The 24,311-nt window shown below is 34.6% G+C and overlaps 1 protein-coding gene across 26 annotated transcripts in view; it reads left to right on the top strand.

Moving 5' to 3' along the window:
* Nucleotides 1-24,311, top strand: part of LOC105485558 (roundabout guidance receptor 2) — a 1,382,758-nt gene that overhangs the window by 1,210,293 nt on the left and 148,154 nt on the right. For all 26 annotated transcript variants that reach the window (XM_071089525.1, XM_071089527.1, XM_071089519.1 and 23 more), the window contains 2 exons: nucleotides 2,435-2,555; nucleotides 14,260-14,398. In XM_071089525.1, the coding sequence (XP_070945626.1) occupies nucleotides 2,435-2,555; nucleotides 14,260-14,398 (260 nt within the window). The remainder of the gene's footprint in view (nucleotides 1-2,434; nucleotides 2,556-14,259; nucleotides 14,399-24,311) is intronic.

Below are 24,311 nucleotides of genomic sequence, written 5' to 3'. Positions count from 1 at the left end.
GGCGTGAGCCACCGCACCCGGCCAATGTGCACAGTGTGATTACAACATAAAACAGAACCAGATAGGCTGTGGAAGAGATAACAATGTATATTCATGTGTTTCTGGTATAGAGGAAAAGAGAATTTTTCCCTTCACCCTTCAAAGATTTAAGTCTTTTAGTCTGCTGAAATAAACTGGCAATAGACAGTTTAATGGAACGAGAAGCATAGAAAAATATTTATATGTAAGTGCAGGGGAATCATACAAAGTATAAAACTCAAAGAAGGGATAGATGGTTGAAGCTTAATTCCCTCTTCATAGGATGAGGGAAGTGGGGATAGTAGGCAGTTTCAGAGGAAGATTAAATGATCCTCATAGAAGATGAATGGGCCCAACAAATAGACAATAGCCTGAGACAAAGTTCCTCTGACCTCTGGGAGAGGTGGTAACAAGTTCTGGGAAGGTGAGGGGCAGAACTGCACTGCAAACAAAGGTTTTCTTATTACGTAGATAAAGTCTCTCAGATGACAACCCCAAGAAGAATAGTTGAACAGTCTGTCCAGTAGGCATGGTAATGACCTTTAGTTTCTTCTTTGGTAATTAATCTTTACAGGTTAATGAGATTTCAGACAGGGGATTTAGGGCAATTGTGTTTCTTTTGGAAGACCTTTTCGCAGTCAGATAAGGGAACTTTAGCAAGCTCCCCTCTCTGTTCTTGGGGCAAAGGAGGGGACAGAAACAAAGGAATGTCAGAGAGACATTGATGTTAAGGAAGTTTCTGAGGACTTACGATTTCCTTTAATTCAAAGTGCTCAGAAAGCCAAAGCACCACATTTTGGGGTATCATTTTCTGAGACCCAACACTAGTCTGACTGTTAACACTGTGAGATTGACATTACCAAAGAGAATTTTGTTCTCAGTGGGCTTGCTTGGGTACCAAGTTTATGAAAATGTACTCCCGATGATGGAGTAAAATCATCCAATGTTTAAGGATTGGTAGTTTATATTTATAGCATTTAGCTCTTGCCTATTTAAAGGAGTGCTGGCAGCTGAATAATCCAGGATGACCTTCCTCACAAGTCGGGCAATTGGTTGACTCTCAGCTGGATATCGTGGTTCCCCTCCTTATGATCTCTAATTTTCCAGCAGGCTAGTTCAGTAGGTTCCCATGTTGGTCTCAGGGTTCCAACTCAGCAAGAGAAGGCAAGACACAATGAACAAGAACCTTTCTTCCAGGGAAATATGTGCTTTAGTTCCATTGGTCAAATCAAGTCGTATTACCTAGCTCTCAGCCTCAAGGGGGAGGAGAAATGACCTTCGTAGCCATTTTTATAAGCTCTCATTTTATTCTATTCTATTCTCAATTCTCAGACAGAATTGAGAACAGGTTAATGGTCTTCTCCGCCTATGTAAAAAAAAAAAGTTGAAAATTCCTTTCTATAGCATGACAAGTTGTAAATCTTGAAACATCTCTGATAAGAGCCAACCTACATGAGTTGTGTTTGCCTGTGAAATTAAAAAATAATGGAGAAAACCAACATGTTCTTATCTTGTATTTCTTCAAGAACACTCAATCCTTGTAAAGCTAATATTGAATTAAATGAATACCAAAAAAAAAAAAAAATGGAAAAGAAACTGAGTTATACATTTACTGAAAGCCTAACTCTGCTTTAATGTTCTCTTTAGCAAATACATATTTTAATATTATTGCATTTGTTTTTATCAGCCAATAAATGCTTCTCATTTAAGAAATCTTGAAGGGGAACCTATTAGATGCTAATGATTTATACCAATACATATTACCATTTTATAAATTGTGTTTGTTTTTATCCAACCTGCCATTTTCATCAAGAATTATCTCTTCAATACAAGTAATATGAGACAAAGATGATTAATACTAACAGTTGAAATGTGAATTCTAGGGAGACAAAGATTTTTACCATTTGATTTACTACTGTCTCTTAAGTGTCCAGAATACTGCATATATATATATATATATATATATATATATATATATATTCAGAAAGTATGTATACACACACACACATATATATACTTTCTGAATCTCTCTGATTCAGATGGATTTTATTAGATTATTTAAAATGAATATCAGTGTTTCTGATGACAAATGACAATAGCAACTTATTCACATGAATTTCAGTGTGAAGACTAACTACTGGGATTTAGTGGGGTCAGTCACAAGACTCAAAATAGGATGAGGAAAGAGAGGACAGCTGCCTTAAAAAATATTTTCTATGAAGAAAGTATGGAAACTTATATTGAGGGTGAATTTAAGAAAAGAAAGCATACCTACAAATGCCAAAATAATGGGAGAGATTTTTCCTTTGGGAAACAAATATGCTTAAATACTCAAAACTATTTATTAATGACCTTTTATTTTCTGTTCTGTTCCTTTTTCTTTCCCTTCTCTTTTCTTTTTGTTTGATTGTAACAGATCCGTGGTGGAAAACTGATGATCTCCAATACCAGGAAAAGTGATGCAGGGATGTATACTTGTGTTGGTACCAACATGGTGGGAGAAAGGGACAGTGACCCAGCAGAGCTGACTGTCTTTGGTAAAACTTTCTTCTAAATTATAATTTTTTTATTTTTATCAATTTTTCTTTGCTTTTAAGTATTACTAACATTAAAACCTGGGCCATATAAGGACAGTTACTCATGAGTTTTGGTAAGCAGTGACAAATTAGAATTATCTTGTTTTCTGGCTTTCCAATAAAAGCTTTGATGTAAAGAAAAAATTATTTGAAGCTTCAGTTAACTTACATTGTTCATATATTTGTTAGATTTTGGAGTTCATCAAAAGGTAAAAATATGTTCTTTCTCGAAGCCTATTTGAGATATTACATCTATCTAAAGTTTATCACTCATTCCACTCTCATGCATTTATCACGTAGCTATTATGTGCAAGACACAGGGTAAGGATTTTTAAAAATTAGAGAGTATAGTACAAAAAAACTTGTTTTCCCAGTTTTTAGAAATTCCAACTGAAGTATTTATAATTTCAACTATTGATAAAAATACTATGTATGCACACATATAAATTCAAAATTACAAAAAGGACCCCTAAAATGAGATATTTTGTTATGATATTCCTGTTCCTTCAACTTTAAGAACCAAGGCTCTCCTTAGCTGGATAAATGCAATTAATAGGTTAAAAACTGATTAGAACCATATCACATAAATGGTGGATAAAGTATCAGAAAGGAGAAAACTGGGGACAAAGATGGTCAAGGAAACAAATGTAAGGAAAATACTACAAGGCAACTGTGGAAGATTGAAAGAGAGATAAAATGACAAAAAAAAATGGAGAAAACAGATATGCTAAATATACTAAAAAATTAAACACTCTTTTAGACTACACGGAAGTTCTATTCAAACCTCTGTATAGACACACATTTATAGACACACACATGCACACACATACGTGTACATATATGTATGTATGTATATGTACATGTGTATATATACAATCTTCATTACACATTTTACTATTGCAGATATTAGGTGATATTTTAAGAGCAAAAATATCATTGTGATGTGTAAATTATTTTTCAGTACCAGTAAAATAATCCTCTACTTCTGTGCATGATATAAAATCCCTATTTGTGGTCATTACTCAGGACACACCCAAGTGTGGCACCAAAGCCCTGCATAGGTCCCTAAAGAAACTTCTTTTGCTAGTTTGGGAGATGCCATCCCATGGTGTAATGGGAGTGCCACTATAGAAAGAACTGTATCAAGATGTCTGCGATTTTTCAAGTGTTAAGATTGTGCTTTATGCATGTGTACCAGAATGCAGACCTCTCCTTTCAATCATTCTGAGCACCGGGTAATCTCTGGTAACACTCCCTGCGGCTACTAAGCAGCTTGAAGTCCCAAATGACAAAGCTAGGAGAAATCCCATAATTCGTTAAAGGAATTGAATAGAAAAACTAAAATTGTTCAAAGTGTGCATGTAGATTTCTATCCTGCAGAGCTCAGACAAGTGTGAGTTTGCCCCTTCCTTTCATGCAGTCCTCTGTAAGAGTCTCAAGATGTGCTCCATTCTGTAATGAATAAAATACAGTTTTGCCTGGGAAGATATGATATTAGTGGTCACTGAACGTTAGCATTGAAAGCCCACAAGTACAGCTCTTCTTTTTAAAGAAACACTCGTTTCTGTTTTTCTGTAACTACCACAAACTCTGGAATAGAAAAAAAAAAAAAAAAAAAAAGCTGTATTACTACAGCATAGACTGCCTTCAGAAGGAAATTGAAAGAGTTTAATGTCATTACTGAAGCAATTAGACTTACCACTAATGAGATATCCTCATGAAATATTTACTGTACCTTCCCTAAAGAAATGATGAGAACTACTGGGGATTCCTAAACATGTCAAGAGTTATGTGAGAACTTCTAAATTATTTCGAAAATAGCTATCATCCAAAGAGATTGAATTTGTCTAGAGGCAGTTCCCCTGGCAGAATTGATTTAGGAAACTGAGAAATGTTTATTAGATGGTGTAAGCTAGTCAGAACTGACCTGAGGGGTGATAAGTACAAGATTAAGTTGAGGGAAAAACTAACTTTCCATTATTGGTAAGAAAACAACATCCAAATCCAAAAGAAAAACAACAACAAAGAAAGTGATGGTCCAAATCAAGGATGTGACAAGTATTGCCCGAGAAACCCCTTCTGTATCTTTGCTCCTTATTCTTAGAGAATGTAAAAGAAACAGTGTACTTATTAATAGAGAGATCTTCTTTATTTTACGCTGGTACTCCTACATCTAATACACATTTTCCAATAAAACTCTTTATATTTTAGCATTGTTGCATATTATCAGTTTTGACCTAATGTTTACATAAGTAAAATTGATTATACTTCATACAATTTTATTTTCATGGAGCAGCAATTTCACTTTTAAAGGTCTGGCTACTATAACCATTCTGTAGCTACAGAAGGTTTTTAAATGTCCTTTGCAATTCAATCTTTACCTTAAGATATGTTATACAGAACAAGTAACATTTTGTTGTTCAAAAAAATAAGTATATGTATAAGTAAAGTAACATTTAATTGTTCAAGAAATGTAATTCACTTGTAAATGCCAAGAAAAACAGTGAAAGGATTAAAGGTTTTTTTCCAATATAATAGCTATCTACTTTCCGAGACATACTGCTAGGAAAAGGAATTTCTCAATTCTTCAAGTATTTTGATTCTAGTGGGCTTGGACTTCGAAGTTTTATAGTTTAATATTTCAACATTATATATTTTAAATGTGCCATTTGGTCATATCAAAGATATGATCAGTGTGACCTAATTTTAAAAAGTTACTGTGCCATTCTCCACAAATCACGTATTGTGGTTGATCTTCTAATATTTTTTGGCCATGAAATAACATCCTAATTAACTGGGCATTATCAAATCTAAAAATTAGAAGTAGGTATCATAGTCTACAATAGCACTCACATCTATGGCCTAATCTATACACCTTCCTGAAGAATAGCCCCTGGAAGTTTACATATGTTAAGCTCTAAAGATCCCGGATGGCAAAGAGAGTTGAAGTAAATAATTCAGTTTCTAATTATGAGTAGATATCAGAGAACTGCTATCCAAAATTCGACTGGTTTTTAAAAATGACATGTGGATTTCAAAATGATTTTTAAGTGTTTATCAATGCAATACATGAAAACTTATTTTATGTGTAACATTTGTAAAACATAATAAATATTACAAAACTTAGAATGAAATACAGGAATCTCTTGCCCCAACACACACACACACACACACACACACTGTCTCACCCACACACACACATTTCTCATCATTTTACATTCTGTTTTATCTAGTTCTTCTGGGATTTGTTTCCGTATTTCTGAATATGTGCTTAACCTACTATTTATCATTGTATCAATGTCATATATTGTTTGACTTCCTATTATGGAAGATGACGATTTGGCCCACTTATATCTCCTTCCCCACCTTCTCACCTCCACTTTTCCTTCTTTTTCTCTTTTTAGTATATGAACTTCAAAAACATTGGTTATATTAATATTCAGAATTTGAGTTACTATAGTCATGTAAATATTATTGACTGTGAGTTGAATGTTATAGTATTATGACCGTATTTCTTTTCTGGTACTCTTTTGGTTCTTCTTTGAATTAATAATAAACCCATTTTCCCATTTACTTATGCTTGTCTATACCTGTCATGAATTCTTGAAATCTCTAACAGGAACTATAAAATCTTCTATAATCTATTTTTTTAGACTTTAGCTATTAAGTCCCCTTCACTACAGCCTTCCCTGAGGCTGCCTGATCTGACTTGGTTAGCTATTCCTTAGGTCTACCCCATAAACCTGATTCTGATTTTGTCTTCCTCATCTGTAATGTTGGATCTTCTGTTTTCTGCATGCTGTGTTTGTTTCTTGGTGAACCCCTCTTTTCAGAAGGGGGGTTCTCAACTTCTTTCTGCTTGGCTGAAGCTTGGAGCACATTCCAACCAAAACTCCTTTACTCTATCCAAACCTTAGAGTTCTAGTTTAGAATTATACTTTAGTTAGGGAATTTGACTTAAATAATATTTTTGCTTAGAATATTAAAGTTGTGACTCTAATAATCATTTAGCTTCTCATGATGCTCTTGAGAAATCTGTGATTCTGATTCCTGTATCTTTGTATGTGATCAGTTTTCTTTCTTTCTTTTTTTTTTTTTTTTCTTTCCAAATGTTTGGTACTCTCTTTACCCCAGTGTTCTGAAATGGTTCAATACATTACCTTAGTTTGACACTCTTCTATCTTCCTCTCTATATAGGTGATAAGCAATCTCAATCTGAAAACTCTCAACTAAAACAATTCAATGAAATTTTTAATTTTAAATTTAATGAAAATTTTAATTTTTAATTTTAAATTTTTCTTTGTCAAACATGTTTTCATTAATTAGATTTTAAACCTCCTTAGTTTTTCTTTTCTCTAATTCCTCCTTACTTATAGCATCGTGTTCCTTTGTAGCAGAGAGTATTGTTTTTGTAATTTGTATTTTATTTTATTTTTTCCCCAACTTTTACTAAGTTTCCGGGTACATGTGCAGGATGCGTAGGTTTGTTACCTAGGTAAACTTGTGCCATAGTGGTTTTTGCTGCACAGATTAACCTATCACCTAGGTATTAGGTCCCGCATCCATTAGCTGTTCTTCCTGATACTCTCCCTCACCATGCCCCTTTGTCAGGCTCCAGTGTGTTGTTACCCCGATGTGTTCATATATTACCATTGTTCAGCTTCCAATTATAAGTAAGAACATGTGTTGTTTGGTTTTGTTTCTGCAGTAGTTTGCTAAGGATAATGGCATCCACCTCCTTCCGCGTCTCTGCAAAGGACATGATCTGATTCCTTTTTCTGACTGCATAGTATTCCATGGTGTATTTGTACCACATTTTCTTTATTCAGTCTATGATGGGCATTTGGGTTGATTCCATGTCTTTGCTATTGTGAATAGTGCTGCAATGAACATACATGTGCATGTATCTTTATAATAGAATGATTTATATTTCTTTGGGTATATACCCAGTAATAGATTGCTGGGTCAAATGGTATTTCTGTTTCTAGATCCTAAAGGAATCACCACACTGTCTTCCACAACAGTTGGACTAATTTACATTTCCACCAACTGTGTAAAAGCGTTCGTATTTCTCTGCAGCCTCACCAGCATCTGTTGTTACTTGACTTTTTAATAATTGCCATTCTGACTGGCATGAGATGGTATCTCATTGTGGTTTTGATTTGCATTTCTCTAATAATCAGTGATGTTGAACTTTTTTTCATCTTTGTTGGCCACACGAATGTCTTCTTTTGAGAAGTTTCTGTTCATGTCCTTTGCCCACTTTTTAATGGGGGTTGTTTGTTTTTTCTTGTAAAGTTGTTAAAGTTCCTTGTACATCTGGATATTAGGCCTTTGTCAGATGCATAGATTGCAAATATTTTCTCCCATTCTGTAGAATGTCTGTTCACTCTGATGATAGTTTCTTTTGCTGTAGCTCAGAATTTTAGTAACCCTTTTTTTAAAGTAAAATTATCTTGTGATGCTTCTCTGCCTTTATTTCCTCTTAGCTTCTCTTCCCCACCATCCCCCACCACTAAGGCTAAATACCACATTGTTCTTTGTCTTTTCACTGGAAGCTTTTTTCAAATGGCACATGATCTATTTTTGTTAATTCATATTTAACTGTTATTCTTCAAAAAGATTACTGGAAACTCTGTGCCAACTGATTATTTTCACCATACGATGTTCAGATTGAGAACTAACCATTTTGGGGAGGATAAGGACAGAGACTGGGGCTGTGATGCTGGTTTTCAGTCTTTGAGAGACAATAGTTGATAACCTGAGAGTAGTTGAGATATTCAGAGATAATGCTATGAGAGAAGATCCTTAGGACCCACACTTTAAGAAATATCTGTATTTTATTAATAGCATGTGGTATTAATTTAAGTATTAAGAACATGAGGTGTTATTACAATTGTTGTTGGCAATATAATCCTTTCTTGAGTATATTTATTGAGCATCTACTATGTCCCATGCCCTGTTTACGTGCTTAAATACTAATGGTGGAATGAACAGACAGAGTCCGGGCTCTCACCTATACTCTTATGTCATGTTATCAGCAATAACATGAAACTTTGCCTCTAATAGGTGGTGAGAGAGGCATTTTTTTTTCCTCTGAGAACATTTATCTATATTTGTCTTTGCTTCATAGGATGATTTTTCTCAGGCAAGTAAAGTTCTAGCCAAAAAGAAACTAATACAGTCAGGATTTATTTAATCACATTCAGACAGCCAGATCGTTATCATTCAGTCTTTTTCTGGAAGGGCATGATAATTCATATTCCATGACTATCAAACCCACCCTCACCTCATACATGCCCAGTTAAATAAAAGGAGACCTACCAGGGCCATCTGACTTCCAATTTAATTGACACTACAGGGTGGCAGGTCTTTCTGGCTGAGCTGAAGTCAAGATAAGGTTTACAAGCAGTGGTTAACTCCAATGTCCTTTTATTACATAGCTTTGGTCTTACAGGACTTAAAGAACTCTACCTGTGTAATTATTGCCATAACACTAGTTTTATAATGTTAAGCAAAGTTTATTTTTAAAATTTTATGGTCATTTGAGAAATAGCTGTTATAACACAGTCATTGACAATTTTAAAGCCATTTTCGATGACTGAATACAGTTAAAAAGAGAAATTTGTTTGCTGGGCACTTAATTTTTTTCATGTAACTAAGGACCTTAAGAGATACTATGCAACCACATTTCAGATTTATGGTATTTTGTGTTAAATTGTATATTTGCTTTCTGATTATTTTTGACATAACTACAACGAGACTTGGCATTTGACTTTATTATAGCTGCATATAAAGTTGGATTTTTCCAAAATGCCAATTTGAAACTAAATTGACAAGACTGACTACTTGAGGGCTGTACTTTACAGAAACAACTGGCAAACAACACCACTGTCCCAAGAGAGATTAATCTTGTAAGCAAGTTATGCAGGTGATTCAAATCCTGTTAATCTCACATAAAAAATGTTAATTGCATTGGCAAAGACATTGCCTCTGATCACTCCGCAGTTATATAATTAGAGATCAGCCCATTCGGAGAGGCTCTGATCTAATTGATAAGCAGTCAGCAAACGACCCTTGAGATTTCTTCCCCGTTTTTCAATATGTGGTCAGACATAAGGTAGTAACACGAAGAAATCAGTGACCTTGTTTTGACACGTTTTAAAATTAAGTTTGCTTGTTATTCAATGGTTTAAGATTTTCATGCATATTTATTTTAATTGGACGGGGCTCTAATTGTCCAAACTCTATGGAGTATTAATAGGTATTGAGTGTGATCACTTATCAATGCATTGGATGGTTCTGGAGCATTAATAGGTATTGAGTGTGATCACTTATCAATGCATTGGATGGTTCTGTTATCAACTTACTTTCTAATCCTTCGAGCTTTTCATTTTTTTGGAGATGATTTTGAGTCAAAAGGAGAGACTCAAGTCACTTCCTTGTAATTTTTAAAATTTCTGTCTGAAAGGGGCTTGGTTTTGTGTTTGGTTATTGTAACAATTGCCACTGCAAATGCAAATCATTTGAAATACACTTTTGGCCTGTACAGCTTCTTCAGTCTTCATATTTATGTTTCTGATTCTCGGATTTTCTGGAAATAAAGTTGGTTAAGAAAAGTGGAAAATAGTTCTTACAAAAAATTTCTTCCACTTAAATAAATGTTAGGCAAACCTACAGTTTTTAACATAATGTTTTCTGTGGGTAATTACGAAAATTGCAAAGCAGAAGGTGAGTTTAGTATAATTAAGAGAAAACAATTGGAATAATGAATAATACAATTTAGAGATAATTGTTAGAAAGGGTGCTATGGACATTCTCAGAATAATACTTTAAAATATGTGACCAAGCTCCAGTATCTCAGGAATTTCCCATGTCACATTGTTGGGCAGCACATCCTAATACCCAGGTATAAAACCCATGTGGCTGTGTCATGTACATGCAGGTGACTTTCATCTCACTTCTTCTTTGCCTTTGTTTTGTTTTGTTTTGTTTTTCTATCCATCGAATTACATTTTTTCACCATGAGCCAATGTCAGACTTCCAAAAATTGTATACCACATATGCTCCTGTGGTTATCCAGTTGCTAAGCAACTGGACTCTGCTTGAGGGTAGCAGGGAAGAGAGAAGGTTCATTGTGAAGTTCTGTACCCCTGCTGAGTTCATTTGAACAGCAGCAGGGATCCTGTATCTTGATTCTTCTTGAAATTATAAATCAAGTGCTTCCACGTGTCTCTATATAAAACAATGAGGCTTAGAACAAGTACAATGACCAAAAAAACCCTTAAGGATCCTGATGGTCTCCCCTTGAGGAAAGGACAGCTTAGTTTGTGACATTTCTGATGTAACTTTGGCCATTTGGATTAATTATATGTTGTGATTTTGTGACTGTTAGCAAGTTAAGGAAAGCATACACAAAGTTTTTCTGAAAATATAAGTAAGTATTTTAATGGAACTGGTCTCACATAGTGTTTTTCAATTTATTTTATACCCAGCATAATGTCATGAAAACTTTTCATATTAGATAGGTAGTTTTAATATTGCAATGACTTAACAGTTTTTCAGTGTATAAGTTTGCCGAAATTTATCCTAAAATCTCACGTTTTCCAATATTGTCAGTTTTGCTGCAATGATCCTATGGACTTCTTATTTTTGTTGCAATGATCAGTTATCGAAGTCACTGTTCTGCATTGTTATATTTTGCAGAGTGTCTGCAAGTAATGGTTGTTTTGGTTCTTCTTCAGTGCTCACACTTCCTTTTTCTTACTGATTTTTCATGTTGGCATGCCCATCTTCTTCTGGACTTCAATGGGCATAACTTTTGTATCTTACTTTTAAGAGAATTTTCACATTTAATTTATGACAAAATATCTTCATCACGTTTAAAAAGTCTTTTTGATTCCTTCATTATTTAGATGTTTTTTAATCCAATAGCTATATCTACAGATTTGATCATATGTATTGTTATTTCCCTTCCTATTATATAAGTAACCTCCTTTATCTCATTGAAAATTTGACTTCAAGTAATAGAAATCTGCCTAACAATGGCTTAGGCATAAGAGGTTCATTTTTCTCATCCTCACCATTTCTATGATGAAAAGAGCTTAAACACACAAACTCACACACACATGCACACACTCACACACACTCCATGTTTTACCTGCCATTCTGTTTCAGTTTGCTAAATGAAAAGTTGAGACACTTTCTAGAGTTTCCTTTTCACTCTATGGGTCTGACTGATCCCCCAGTTTTGATCTCTCTTTTCTGTCCTCTTTTCCACATCCTATGAACCATTGTGTCAGTTTAAGCTGAAATAATTTCTTACAACAACACTTTGACTTAATTCATGACTTTGTTTCTCTTCTACTTTATCTTTCACAGACATGCCAACAAGCCCTTTTTCATATGCTAATTCAAAATGTTGCTTACTTGCTTAAAGTCCTTCAGTAGCTCTCTATCAACCTCAGGGCAGAGCTCACAGTCCTTGAGTGGTGAACAAGGCCTTCATGGTCTTACCACTCACTCTCTGGCTAGCTTTGTCTCTCACCACTTTCCCCAATGAAACTAAGCTGCTCACTATTCACCAGCTTGACCACTTAGTCAAAGTCTCTAGGAGTGGTTGTATTAGCATGTGCTGAATGAGTGAGTGGATGAGAGAAAGACTTCTCTAGCTTGTTCATTCCAGTGTCGGGATGTAGTATGATACTCCTGCTAAAATCAGAGGGAACAGGAAGGGTCTCCTCTTGATGAATCATTTTTCAATCTTGAGTAATATCAATAGTGTCTCAAATCTCTTTAACATTGGGTTGATGTAGTTTTTGGATGAACTGGATAAATAGCTGCACCTGATAGCACAGAAAAAGTCAATCCCGCTTCCTATGCTAATTATTTATTTTTTACTGTTAACATTTGGGACCCTCATAAGGATATATTAATCCTATTGCCTATTTAACTACCAGAAATGATAGCTCAATACCAACTATTCCAGCCCCGAAATAGCTGTTTTGGGTACATAGGGTCCAGAGTTGGAAAAAAATCACACTAAATTATTTTATCTGACATGCAGGTTTGTTCTGTTGTCTGTGGGGCACAATTTGCTGCTAATTTATTCAGGGTGTCTAGAATGCAACCATGTTTTTCTTTCGTTTTTATGGATTGCTTGTCAATTCTGCATTTACAAAATTTTTCATGATAAAATTCTATTTGCCTTGTTTTATGGCTTGGGATTTTTGAGTCTCAGACTACAGATACTCAAGCATACGCAGAAAATTCTGATCCCTACTGTCAAATTCTCTGCAGAGATACAACTATCTTCCTTCTAAATGCCAATGATAGTTGGTTTTATTGCAATAAAATATTTATCTTGCAACTCACACATCTGTTTTATAAATATGGATCTTGATTTAGTCAATAAAATCAAATACTCTTATTTTATACTCTTAAAATCTATTATTTGAAGTAATTTATTTTCTTTGAAGGTTTCCTGCCAAATACATTTTAGTTTTTGTGGCACTGTGTACAAAATTTTAAATTAGAAGGTTTGAAACTCAAGTCCTAGGTGGCTAAATGTGTCCAGATGGCCAGATGAATCGTGTCAACTTCCTATGAATCTCATCTTTCTTTTCCTTGGCTTAGTTCTCGTTCTACCTCAGTAAGTAGCAATATTGAATTTGTTTGTGATTTTTAGATATGGGCTAATAAAATTTAAATGAAAATTTTTCCAGTCTCAGGCCATTATCCAAAAGGAAAGAAACCGGACAAGGAATGCCAGTGTTTAGCAACACATCAAACTGCTTTTTGTTTTATATCCTCAGAAGCTAAGCATCTTATGGACAGGAAAAGACTTTTATGGATAAGGACTTATTTTTCTCTAGCTTTATGTCGGAGAGTGCTAGAATACAATTTAACAGTGCCAAATACAGATTAATAAAAGAAGAGAGGATGAAAACAGTAAAACAGACTACTGAAGAAATAAAAAACATAAAATTAAGTAAAATAAAGATGGATAAATATCTCAAACACTTAAGAGAAGACCATTGGAGAAAACCTCAAAAAATTGATAAATAAATAGTTTGCAACATTTAATAATGGCAGTCTCTGTATTTAAGAAAAAAAAATCAGGCAGACAGCTTTCCATATATGAAGTTAAAATAGTATGGGAATATTAAGTCCTTATCAAATCATAGCCTAAGTGGGAAAATTTAGGTTATATATATGTGCGAAAGTACACATTTTTAAATTTTCTCTAGCGTTCTTGAGGAATATTAATATTTGGTTTTTAAAATATTTTTATTCCTTTCAACTTTTCGTTTTCCCACATTGAGCCCTGATAATAGATTACTGTGATCATTTTTAATCTCTTTTTCCTGTAGAATTCAGTGTTCTGATTTTTTATGATAGGATCCACCTGATTTAGCTCAGGGATTCAGTGAAAAATCAATTTAATATTTTTTCCAAAGGTTGTATCATCTTAAGTGCAAACTGTAGCTATTCCTTTGTTCCAAAATACTGTATTTTATTGAATGCTGTTGGACTCACAAGGCCACAGAGTTAGGTACCTGTGTACCAACAGTAAATTAGGTTTCCTTTGCTTATCTCATAATGTAATTAAAGCACATATAATAGTTTATCTCATTTTACCATTCTTTCTTTTTTTTTTTTCAAGAACGACCCACATTTCTCAGGAGGCCAATTAACCAGGTGGTACTGGAGGAAGAAGCTGTAGAATTTCGTTGTCAAGTCCAAGGAGATCCTCAACCAACTGTGAGGTGGAAAAAGGATGATGCAGACTTGCCAAGAGGAAGGTAAGACCATCATATGGATGGACTATTGCTAGATAACCAATGAATAATTAAGAAAGAAAAGGACAGCTACAGTGCCACCACCATATACTCCTACGTCTTGGGGTATTTTCACTCATGTGATTTTTACATATGCAAGCCACATATTTACTGTTTGTATATTAAAGCCCTCCAGGCTTTCAATGTCACTCTTTCAGTGAGTATCTACATCAATGCTTGATTCTTCATTCCACCTCTTATCCCTGGATACCAGGGATTCCTGGGTGCCTTCTTTCCCCGGACCCTTTGGGAATACTATTCCGTTCCCGCAGAATGCCCCCTGCATGCCTCCATCAATGACTGCCCTGTTCCCATGTTTCACCCACTCTGGATACCATTTGTCACCTCTACGGCCCAAAGCATAACCAACAAAAGACTACTGCATGTGGCTGACTGTAAGTCCTGGAGTAAAGGAAAGGTCAGCACAACACTGAACTGGTAGCAAGTAGTTGGCATTATTTTTCACACAGGGGATTTCTAACACAGGGACCTCCTGTCACTTTCTTTCTTGCCATCTCTTCATGGAGACCTTCTCTTCCATCTCTTTCTTATTGTTCTTATCACAAAGCCCTCAAACCCAAGCTCTCAAGCTCTCATCTTATTCAAAAATGCTTTTCATCTTATATGAAAATAGTTTTAACTTGTTGTTATATAAATTTCCCTAAGACCTTGCCTTTTAGAATCAAATCAGTAATTCAAGTGGTTTGTTGTTGTTGTTGTTGTTGTTGTTTTAACACAAGTAATTTTATCTTTAAGATTTGTTATGGCTTCCTGCTAGTTCTGCCTACTGACATTATAACCATCATACATTCTCCAATTATTGCCTGCATAAAATTGTACAGGCCGTGTTTTACTGGTTCTTGTTTTTTACAACAGATTTTTGGCCAGGCACAGTGGCTCATGCCTGTAATCCCAGCACTTTGGGAGGTCAAGGCAGGTTGATCACCTCAGGTCAGTAGGTCAAGATCAGCCTGACCAACATGGTGAAACCTTGTCTCTATTAGTAATACAAAAAATGAGCCATGTGTGGTGGCGCACACCTGTAATCCCAGTTACTCGGGAGGCTGAGTCTGGAGGATCACTTGAACCCAGGAGGTGGTGGTTGCAGTGAGCCAAGATCCTGCCACTGTACTCCAGCCTGGGTGACAGAGTGAGACTCTGTCTCATAAAGAAAAAAAAAAAAAGAAAGAAAAACTTTGTTTCATTCAACTGACTGGCATTAACCAGGCTTCTACAGAAGCTATATACCTTGTATGTGCTTTCACTGCTGTCAGTACTTTCCTAAATGTAAACATTCATTTCAAAATTTCAATTTTATAAATCCCAAGATGTAATAGGATACTTTATTTCAAAAGACACGTCACTCATGGATTGAATGCACCAACCATTTATAACAGTTACTGAGAGGTTCTTTGCAATCTATGGGAATAAAACAAGTGAAAACATTAATTCAGTTAGTTTTTCGGCCTATGTAGTAGGGAAAGTCATTACTGTGTTTCTTTTATCATTTTAATGCCAGACATCTATCTTTAAAGGAATGGTATTATTAGAAGATGTTTGTAAATGTGAGGCTTTTTGTGCCATCTCATTGGAGAAGCAGGTTAGAAAACAGGGAGAGTTTACACTATTGAACTGTTACTGTCCATCCTCTACACATAGTCAACAACTTGCTGCAAATTTGAGAGCACATAATGAATAATTTTAAAATGTTAATGTAAGGTGAAGAGATTAATTCTATAGTAAAATTTATCCTAGTGTAAACAAAGGTTTATTTTTTAAAACTGGGAGTATATGGCCTTGTCCATTGTAACTTCAAAAACCTTCAGTTTTGGCATAATTTTGATTTATAGGAAAGTAACAAAGTAACAGAGAGTTTCCATATACACTACACCCAGTTTTCCTTATTGTTAATATCTTACACGACTATAAAACATTTGTCACAACTAATGAGCAAACCTTGATACGTAATAATTAAGTAAAGTGTGTACATTATTTGGATCTCCCAGGTTTTCATCATTGTCCTCTTTCTACTCCAAGTCCTGTTCAGGTAATTATTGAGTTGGGTGTCACAGACTTCTGCATTTGTTCTCATGTCTCTCCGGTCTCTTCTGGCTTGTTACAGGTTCTTAGTGTTTCCTAGTTTTGTGAGCTTAACAACCTTGCAGGGAAGTACTGGCCAGGTACGCTATCGAATGTCCCCCAAACTTGGATTAGTCTGGTGTTTTCTTCTATTAGAATGGGTTCATAGGTTTTTTTTTTTTAAAAATGCCATAGAAATGAAATGCTCTTCTTATCACATTGTATTGGGGGCACATTATATCCGTATAACAGCACTGGTGACCCTGTTAATTTTCAAACATTGAGCAAGAGCTCGTTGAAAAAAGTATTAAAAATAGAGAATTGTAAGTGTGCGTTGCATTTTAACATGTCTATGTTTCTGAATTAAGGTAAAATAAAAATGAATTGAGCCTAGTTTGATTATTTTCAGTTTAATGTAGGTGTTGGTCATAAACCTGACAACTTAAGCTGCTACACTGTTCTCTAAATCTTGCCAAATTCATTTGCTTCAAAGTACAAATGATACATATAAATCAAACAACAGCATTCAGGTTACATTTTCAGAAGGTATGATATCAAGGCCACTAAACAACAAGGTTGAAAGCATGAGAAATCTTAGTTTCATTAACTTCCTTTAAAACATTTTCATAGCTTTGGCCTCTTTATTCTTTTTACTGGCATATTATTGTAGTACTTTGTGTAACCAGTTAAATATTTTTAAAATCTTAGTCAAATGGAAGTGCTGTGTAAGCTTTAAATTGTTTTGTTAGAGAGGCTTAAAGCAAGGATAAGTGTAATATAGAAACTGAGGTCAATATTTTCATCATGAAAGAAGCATGTACTTTTTCTTGAATTCCCAGTCTTTAAGTGATATTTCAGAGGAGTTTATTCGTTCCTCGATTTGTATGTATTAGCATAAGCCTCACTTATGCATAATGAGAGGGAAAGATACTTCTTTCCTTGGTGAGGAATAACAGTAATAACTTTTAGCCAACCATAGACTAAATCAACAACATTGATTCTATTACATTATTTAGGTCTCAGACTAGGGAGATGGCCATTGTTCTTGTATAAGCAATTGGTGTGGTGGATGACATTTCTTTGGCTTAACACTTAATGAAATTTGAATAAGGTTTGTGTAGTGGTTCATGCTTAACACATTTATAGGAAGGCTTTGTAGGACAGCTGCATAGCCTGTAATTACTATGTAAGTAATATGTGACTATTTTTCTTTTGGAGACAAGAAAAGCTTTTCAATTCAAGTTTAAATTTATGAAATGCTGTAAGAGCTATTAAAATCTTCAACACAGAAGAAGATATCTGTGCCAACCTTTCAGTAACCAGAGATGAATTAAGGGAGTATTTTTTTCCCCTTGCCTTGAAAATATTTTTTAAGTAGTACTGATATGCCTCTTTCTTTTATTTAGTCTTAAACTCCTGACCTTTCTCAGTAACTACCTTTAATGAAATTACAACAGACTCAGTGAGTTGCATTAAAACATTTTCTGAAAAGATGAATGTTTCAGTGAGGTAGGAAGCATAGCAAGTCTAAAAATAACCCTTATGCTCAACTAGGGAAAGTTATTTATGTGGACATTTTCCATGTGACCAAGGGACAAAACGGGAAGGAGTCTACATTATACACATTAGTGCCAAACTGTTAATTCCTTGCAGAGACTTCTGAAGATATTACCATTTCACAATTGAATATTTCAGGAAGCATACTGATTCTGTACCAAGTACCAATACTGTTTTCTAGAAGGTTTCAATACATATATATTAGGGACAAAAATTTCATACACTAATGTGAAAATAAAGTGAGTAGGGGGAACAAGCAAGTGAAAGGCATTTTATAGTTTATAAAAATTATGATTTTTAAAGCACATTTTAAAAGCATAATTTAAATAGTAGAAGATGCACTTTTGGGTTTACCTACATTTAGTGAGTGCCTACTACATTTATAATGCTCATTGCAAGTTTGTAAAAGTAAGAAACAAGGTAACTTAACTGTTATTAGTTCTTTACTTTTTGTTTTATATTAGTGAGATTGGATGACATGGGAAAGTATTTACATTCTGAATACAGTAAAGAAAGTAAACTGGAGCAGCTCTAGTTATATTCTTGGGTACTGTCTGTCTTTTGAGGGCAAATATCCAACATTTTGCTTATTAGTACTGTCTTGATTAAGTGCCTTCAATACACCTTTTCACAAAGTGTTTTAGGTGATAGAAGTTGCCAGTATTTTTAATAAATGAGGTGAGGTTCCACCTCATGCCATGTTCCATCATAACATAAGTTTATTGTGTATTTTTGTTATATAAATATATTTATGTGCTGAAAGTCTGTAAAAAGTATAAAATGAAGAAACATTACCATAACACAAGTAACATGACATAAAGAAACAATATAATAAAATTGTAACCAAAGATATAAAAATAAATTGAAATATGACAACACTGCAGTGTTCTGTTCAATTTAATATTGAGATTTTTTTAAAAATCCCTCTTGGAACTTGGATAAGAGTTAGTGTGATTAATCTGATTGTGAATTCTTATCTATACATGTCAGCAGACTTTGTATTTCATTTCATTATTAGCAGCCTTTAAAGAACTGTAAACAGGAGATTTAATATCTCTCATCAATCATGTAATTTTCAGCATATTGCCATTAGCTCCATTTTCTTTTTTTATTTCTTTTTTATTTTCTAAACTAACTCTAAAGTGACACTAAGTTCCTCAATAACAACTTCTGTCTTCCACAATAGAGAAAGGAATGTTCAAAATCGCTTGTCAGAAGAAAAAGGAAATAAAATATGCCATTTACATTCTTATGTATGCCTGCAAATTCTAAATTTAGTTGATGGCTTACACATAGTGGATATAATTAATGAATATTTCATAAAACAGGAAAGGGAGTAGAGAATAAGAGTTTCAAGATACGTAGAGCAAAATTCTATCAATTTTCCTTAACCCACTGACAAAATTTCCTTTTCTAAAGTGCAAGTCTATTTTAAGAGAGGATTTTCAGAGTTTTTAGTTCCATGAAATGTGAGATTTGCATAAACACATGATTCTTTAAGAAAAGAAACTGAATGGAACTACTTACAATTCCTTTTTTCTTTTTTGGATGCATTTTTATACAAAGTGTCCTTCTTAGCCCCAGCAAATGTGTTTAGATTAATTGTTTGGAAGCTCTATTGTTTACAGCATGTGCTTCTGGGACACAGGGATGCTGAACAGGTGCTTAACTACCCTGTGGAGGTGATTGGCCTTCTTCACATATAGTGTATGCATCAAAGACATGCAATAATTTGGGCTCCTGATAAATAACCACACTGATTAGGTTGGCTGGTAAAGACTGGGCAAGTGAAAAGGTCTTAGCAAAAGAGGGAAAATCTAAGAATAGGAGAAAAGCAATGTGTACGAAATATTGTAAATGACATCTAAAAAATGGACCGGTTCCTAAAAGTCAGAAATGTAAAGAAAAGTGTAAACGAAAAAATCTTTCTTTTTTATGCTATGCAGATGTCTTAGTCACGTCTGTCTGAAAACAGTTAGAAACTGCACGGGCAATGACTGTGGGACGTTTTAATACAAATTACAATAGCATAAACATATTTAGGCCATTGCCAAGGGGTTTTGGACTTCAGGCCTTGTTCTGCTACTGTTTGACCATTTAGTTTATTTACACTCCCATTTTCTGGAAATGATATTTGACAAATTTCTCTACTGCAAACTAGGAATGTGATCTTGAAGCAGCTATTTAAACTCTGTGTTTTATATCCTGAAAATATGGACCAGCAATGTGGTAGGTCTGACAATTAACCTGTATTTTGACTCATTTTAGAGGGTGAGGAATTATGCCACACATTCTAACTCAAAGGACTATGAAAATGATACAACCTTTTCAAAGCACCATAAACATTGTACAGTGGATGCACATACATGGTGCCTCAGTTTTACAAATCCACCTGATTGGTGGCATTTATTAATTATAACTACAGGGAAAAAATAATTAATGCTGAAAAATATGAAATATATAATTTGTATATAATGACACATTCTCCTATCTTTGGCCATATGATTTCCATAGAAACATATACAATATTATTTTTAAATAGATATCACTTACGCTTTTTTTTGTTTGTTTGACGGAGTCTCACTCTGTCTCCCAGGCTGGAGTGCAGTGGCACATTTTCGGTTCACTGCAACCTCTGCCTCCTGGGTTCAAGCAATTCTTCTGCCTCAGCCTCCCGAGTAGACGGGACTACAGGTGCACGCTGCCACACTCAGCTAATTTTTGTATTTTTAGTACAGACGGGGTTTCACCATGTTGGCCAGGCCGGTCTGGAACTTCTGACCTCGTGATCTACCCGCCTTGGCCTCCCAAAGTGCTGGGATTACAGGTGTGAGCCACCGTGTCTGGCCTGCTTTTAAATTATATAGATTCATTTATAAATGTTGCTAGTGACTTTGCCAAGTCTGAAAGTTGCCATGCATTTTCCACCTGTCGTAAGCTATCCATTCTCCCAGTACTGTGTGCCAGCAGCAGTGCAATCAGTCACCTGGGTTGAGACCTTCACATTTCACACATACTGTTTTGTTTCTCTGTGAGTAATAAGCATAAAACCATTATTATAAAAAGATTGTTTAATGTTTAAAGCAAGTATTTAGGGAGGACTTACCATGTGCCTTGCAATGCAATAAATGCTTTTTAAAATGCTTTAAAAATTCCATTATTTTAAAGAATAGTGTTATAGCATAATATTACTCCTATTTGAGGGTTATGGAAACAGAAGCTTAAACAAGTTAGGTTTTATGGCCACACATTAATAAGCATTAGGGCCAGACTGGACTTAGAATCTGTCTAGCATGAAATCTCTATTTTAAATGAGAGGGCATGATAATTATATGATTATTAATTATTTAAGGATTTGAGCCACCTATTAATTTTATATTTTAGATATGAACTTAGATAATTGGTTAGAAATACTGTATTATGAATAACTATATAAACATACTATACAGCAATGGAGTTAAGCTAATTTTTAGACCGACTTCGTAAGCCACACATAAAATGTCTTGACATTATAAAAATTTAAACTTTCTGAACAGTTCAAGTTTACCTTCTTGGAAACTGAACATAATAGATTTTGTTTTTACAAACAGGATTAATTGACAACTTTCAGAGAGATGACAGAATGGTAGTTTTCCTGTGTTTTCATCAACTAGGTGCTAATAGTTGCTGTTAACACAAAGCTAATTGCCACCTAGGGTGGGGAGTGCACGTTGCCTCGTCCTGTGACCACACTGGCCCATCTGTTAAGAATCTCAGCTTAGGAACAATGCTGGAACTGGCATCCCATTTGGGTTCTGGCCAGCGGTCAACTAACAAGCTGGGACACACTTGTTAGATGAAATGCCTTGAAGTCAGAGATGCTCTGCTGTCCATTAACTGACAGCTCTTGTATGTGGGCAGAGCCAAGACCAGGTGCCCGTATGCAGAACGAAAGGATCTGTCTGCGTGCCACCTGTCACTGACATGTGCGTCATGTCCAAAACACGAGCCACAGTAGGTGTGCTTCTTCCATCAAAGTGTGGTTGTTGGAGCATTCAGTCAGGCTGAGGTATTACCTTAAACTAAACTGTAGGACAAGCCAGAGGCTTACCATAAGATACCTCTCATAGCATGCCATATCACACAGGTGGATGGAGATGTACCATTAGAGACACTCTCCCCTGTACCTAGGTTCTCATGTTAACTCTAAACAAACGGTAAAAAAAAAAAAAAAAAAAAAAAAAAAAGTTGTTTAATTATATTAACACAAGCACTTGTGTGCATAAGACAATTTGTGGTTAGAATCATGCAAATAAATTTTAATCACCCCAGGGGTTATTCTAAAAATATATTTCTAACTGATTTTTGTTATTAGTCTTAATAAGTTGAATTGTAAAGTGAGGCTGAAAGGTAAAATAGAATTTAAGAGGTCAGTGTTCTTATCCCAGCTCTGCCATAATTCATCACGTTATTTTAAGCAATTCATGTAACATGTCTGAGTACCAGAATCCATATCTGCAAACTATGGTTTCGGTGCTGTCCTCAAATTCTGAAATTGTATGGTTCTATGGCAACCACTCAAAGCAATTAGAGAAGCACGGTAATTTTTTTTTTTCAATAGAAGAAAAAAAAAAGAAACCAGAAAATGGAAATAAATGGACCTAAAGAAGAAAATTAATATTACCTATATATCTATTATCCAATGACAACCGCATTTTATGTATAGAATGCATCTTGTAAACGTATTTATATTTTAGGCATATTTTTCATTCAAAATGGTTCTTGACCCTGAATGCTTACTTAGGCTTTTATTTTTTAAAAGTCAAAATTGATTCAAAATAGCTGTTTCTGACTGCATTTTCCTTTCCCATAAATATAATAGTAATAAATGATATTTACATAATGCTTGCTCTATACCAGAAATACTCTAAGCATTTTACAATAGTGCTCTTTTATCTTTAGAAAATGCTGTGATGTAAACATTATTATACTATAATATAAATATGAAAACTGATATGCAGAGACGGTAAATATGCCAACGTCACTCACCAAGTAAGGGACCTAGAATGTCTGGCTTCAAAGTCCACACTTTTGGCTTCTACCTAGTGGTGCTGAATGGGAACAACTTTTCTTCATTTTTTATTTGGGATTGAAAATAAGGAAAAGACAGCCTAGCATATGCTTGCCTAGAAGTAGAATTTTTATCATATAGTTAGAAGTAGAATTTTTATCATATAGTCACAGAATACATCCATATAGTAAAGCACATTAAAGTTTTGAAAATTTTTATTATAAGGGCACTTATTTCCCATAATATACATTTATTATGTCAAATAAATAAGTTTATGTCTTTTCCTTCAAAATCATTATTTTATACTACTTATTGACACAAAATTTAAAACAAATTTATTTTTTCTCATGGAATATTTTAACTTATATTCTTTCCTTCTCAACACTATATTGGGTAAGAAAAGATAATTTCACTGGAAACATATTAGAAGTTAAAGAAGTGCTTGCTGGAGTCAAATAGTATGAGTAGACTATGATTGGCCCTCTCCATCCATGGGTGCTAAATCTGTAGATGTAACCAATTCTGATTTTAAAAAATTAAAAAAAAAGCAATAAAAATAATACTAATAAAAATATAGTATAATAATTTGCATAGCATTTATATTAGATTCGATATGATAATCTACGATGATTGAAAGTTGCAGGAGGATGTACATAGGGTATACACAAATACTACATTATTTTATATAAAGGATTTAAATGTCCTCAGATGTTGGTATCTTCAGGGTTGTGGGGATGGCAGTCCTGGAACTAACCCCCAGTGGATACTGAGGGAGGACTATGTATACATCTAGAATGATGAACTCTGGTAGAGTATTGCTAGTTTAATTCATCTTTCACATTCACTGCCTGACATAGTTCTCAGACCAAATTTAAGTGTACTAAAATATGGTGAGTATCGTCAGGAATAACAATTCTATATTTTAAAATAAATAATGGAACTGGATTGCTTGTAACTCGAAGGATAAATTCTTGAGGGGAAGGAGAGATACCCCATCCTCTACGATGTGCTTATTTCACACTGCATGTCTGTATCAGATCATCTCATGTTCTCTACCATGTACCCACAAAAAAATTTTAAATATAAATTTAAAATATAATAATATAACTGACCAGGCGCGGTGGCTCACGCCTGTAATCCCAGCACTTTGGGAAGCCGAGGCGGGCGGATCATGAGGTCAGGAGATCGAGA

Source organism: Macaca nemestrina, chromosome 2 (genome assembly GCF_043159975.1).
Source record: "Macaca nemestrina isolate mMacNem1 chromosome 2, mMacNem.hap1, whole genome shotgun sequence".
Lineage (NCBI taxonomy): Eukaryota > Metazoa > Chordata > Mammalia > Primates > Cercopithecidae > Macaca > Macaca nemestrina.
The sequence above is the reverse complement of the archived record's forward strand: the minus strand, read 5'-3'. Positions and strand labels throughout refer to the sequence as shown.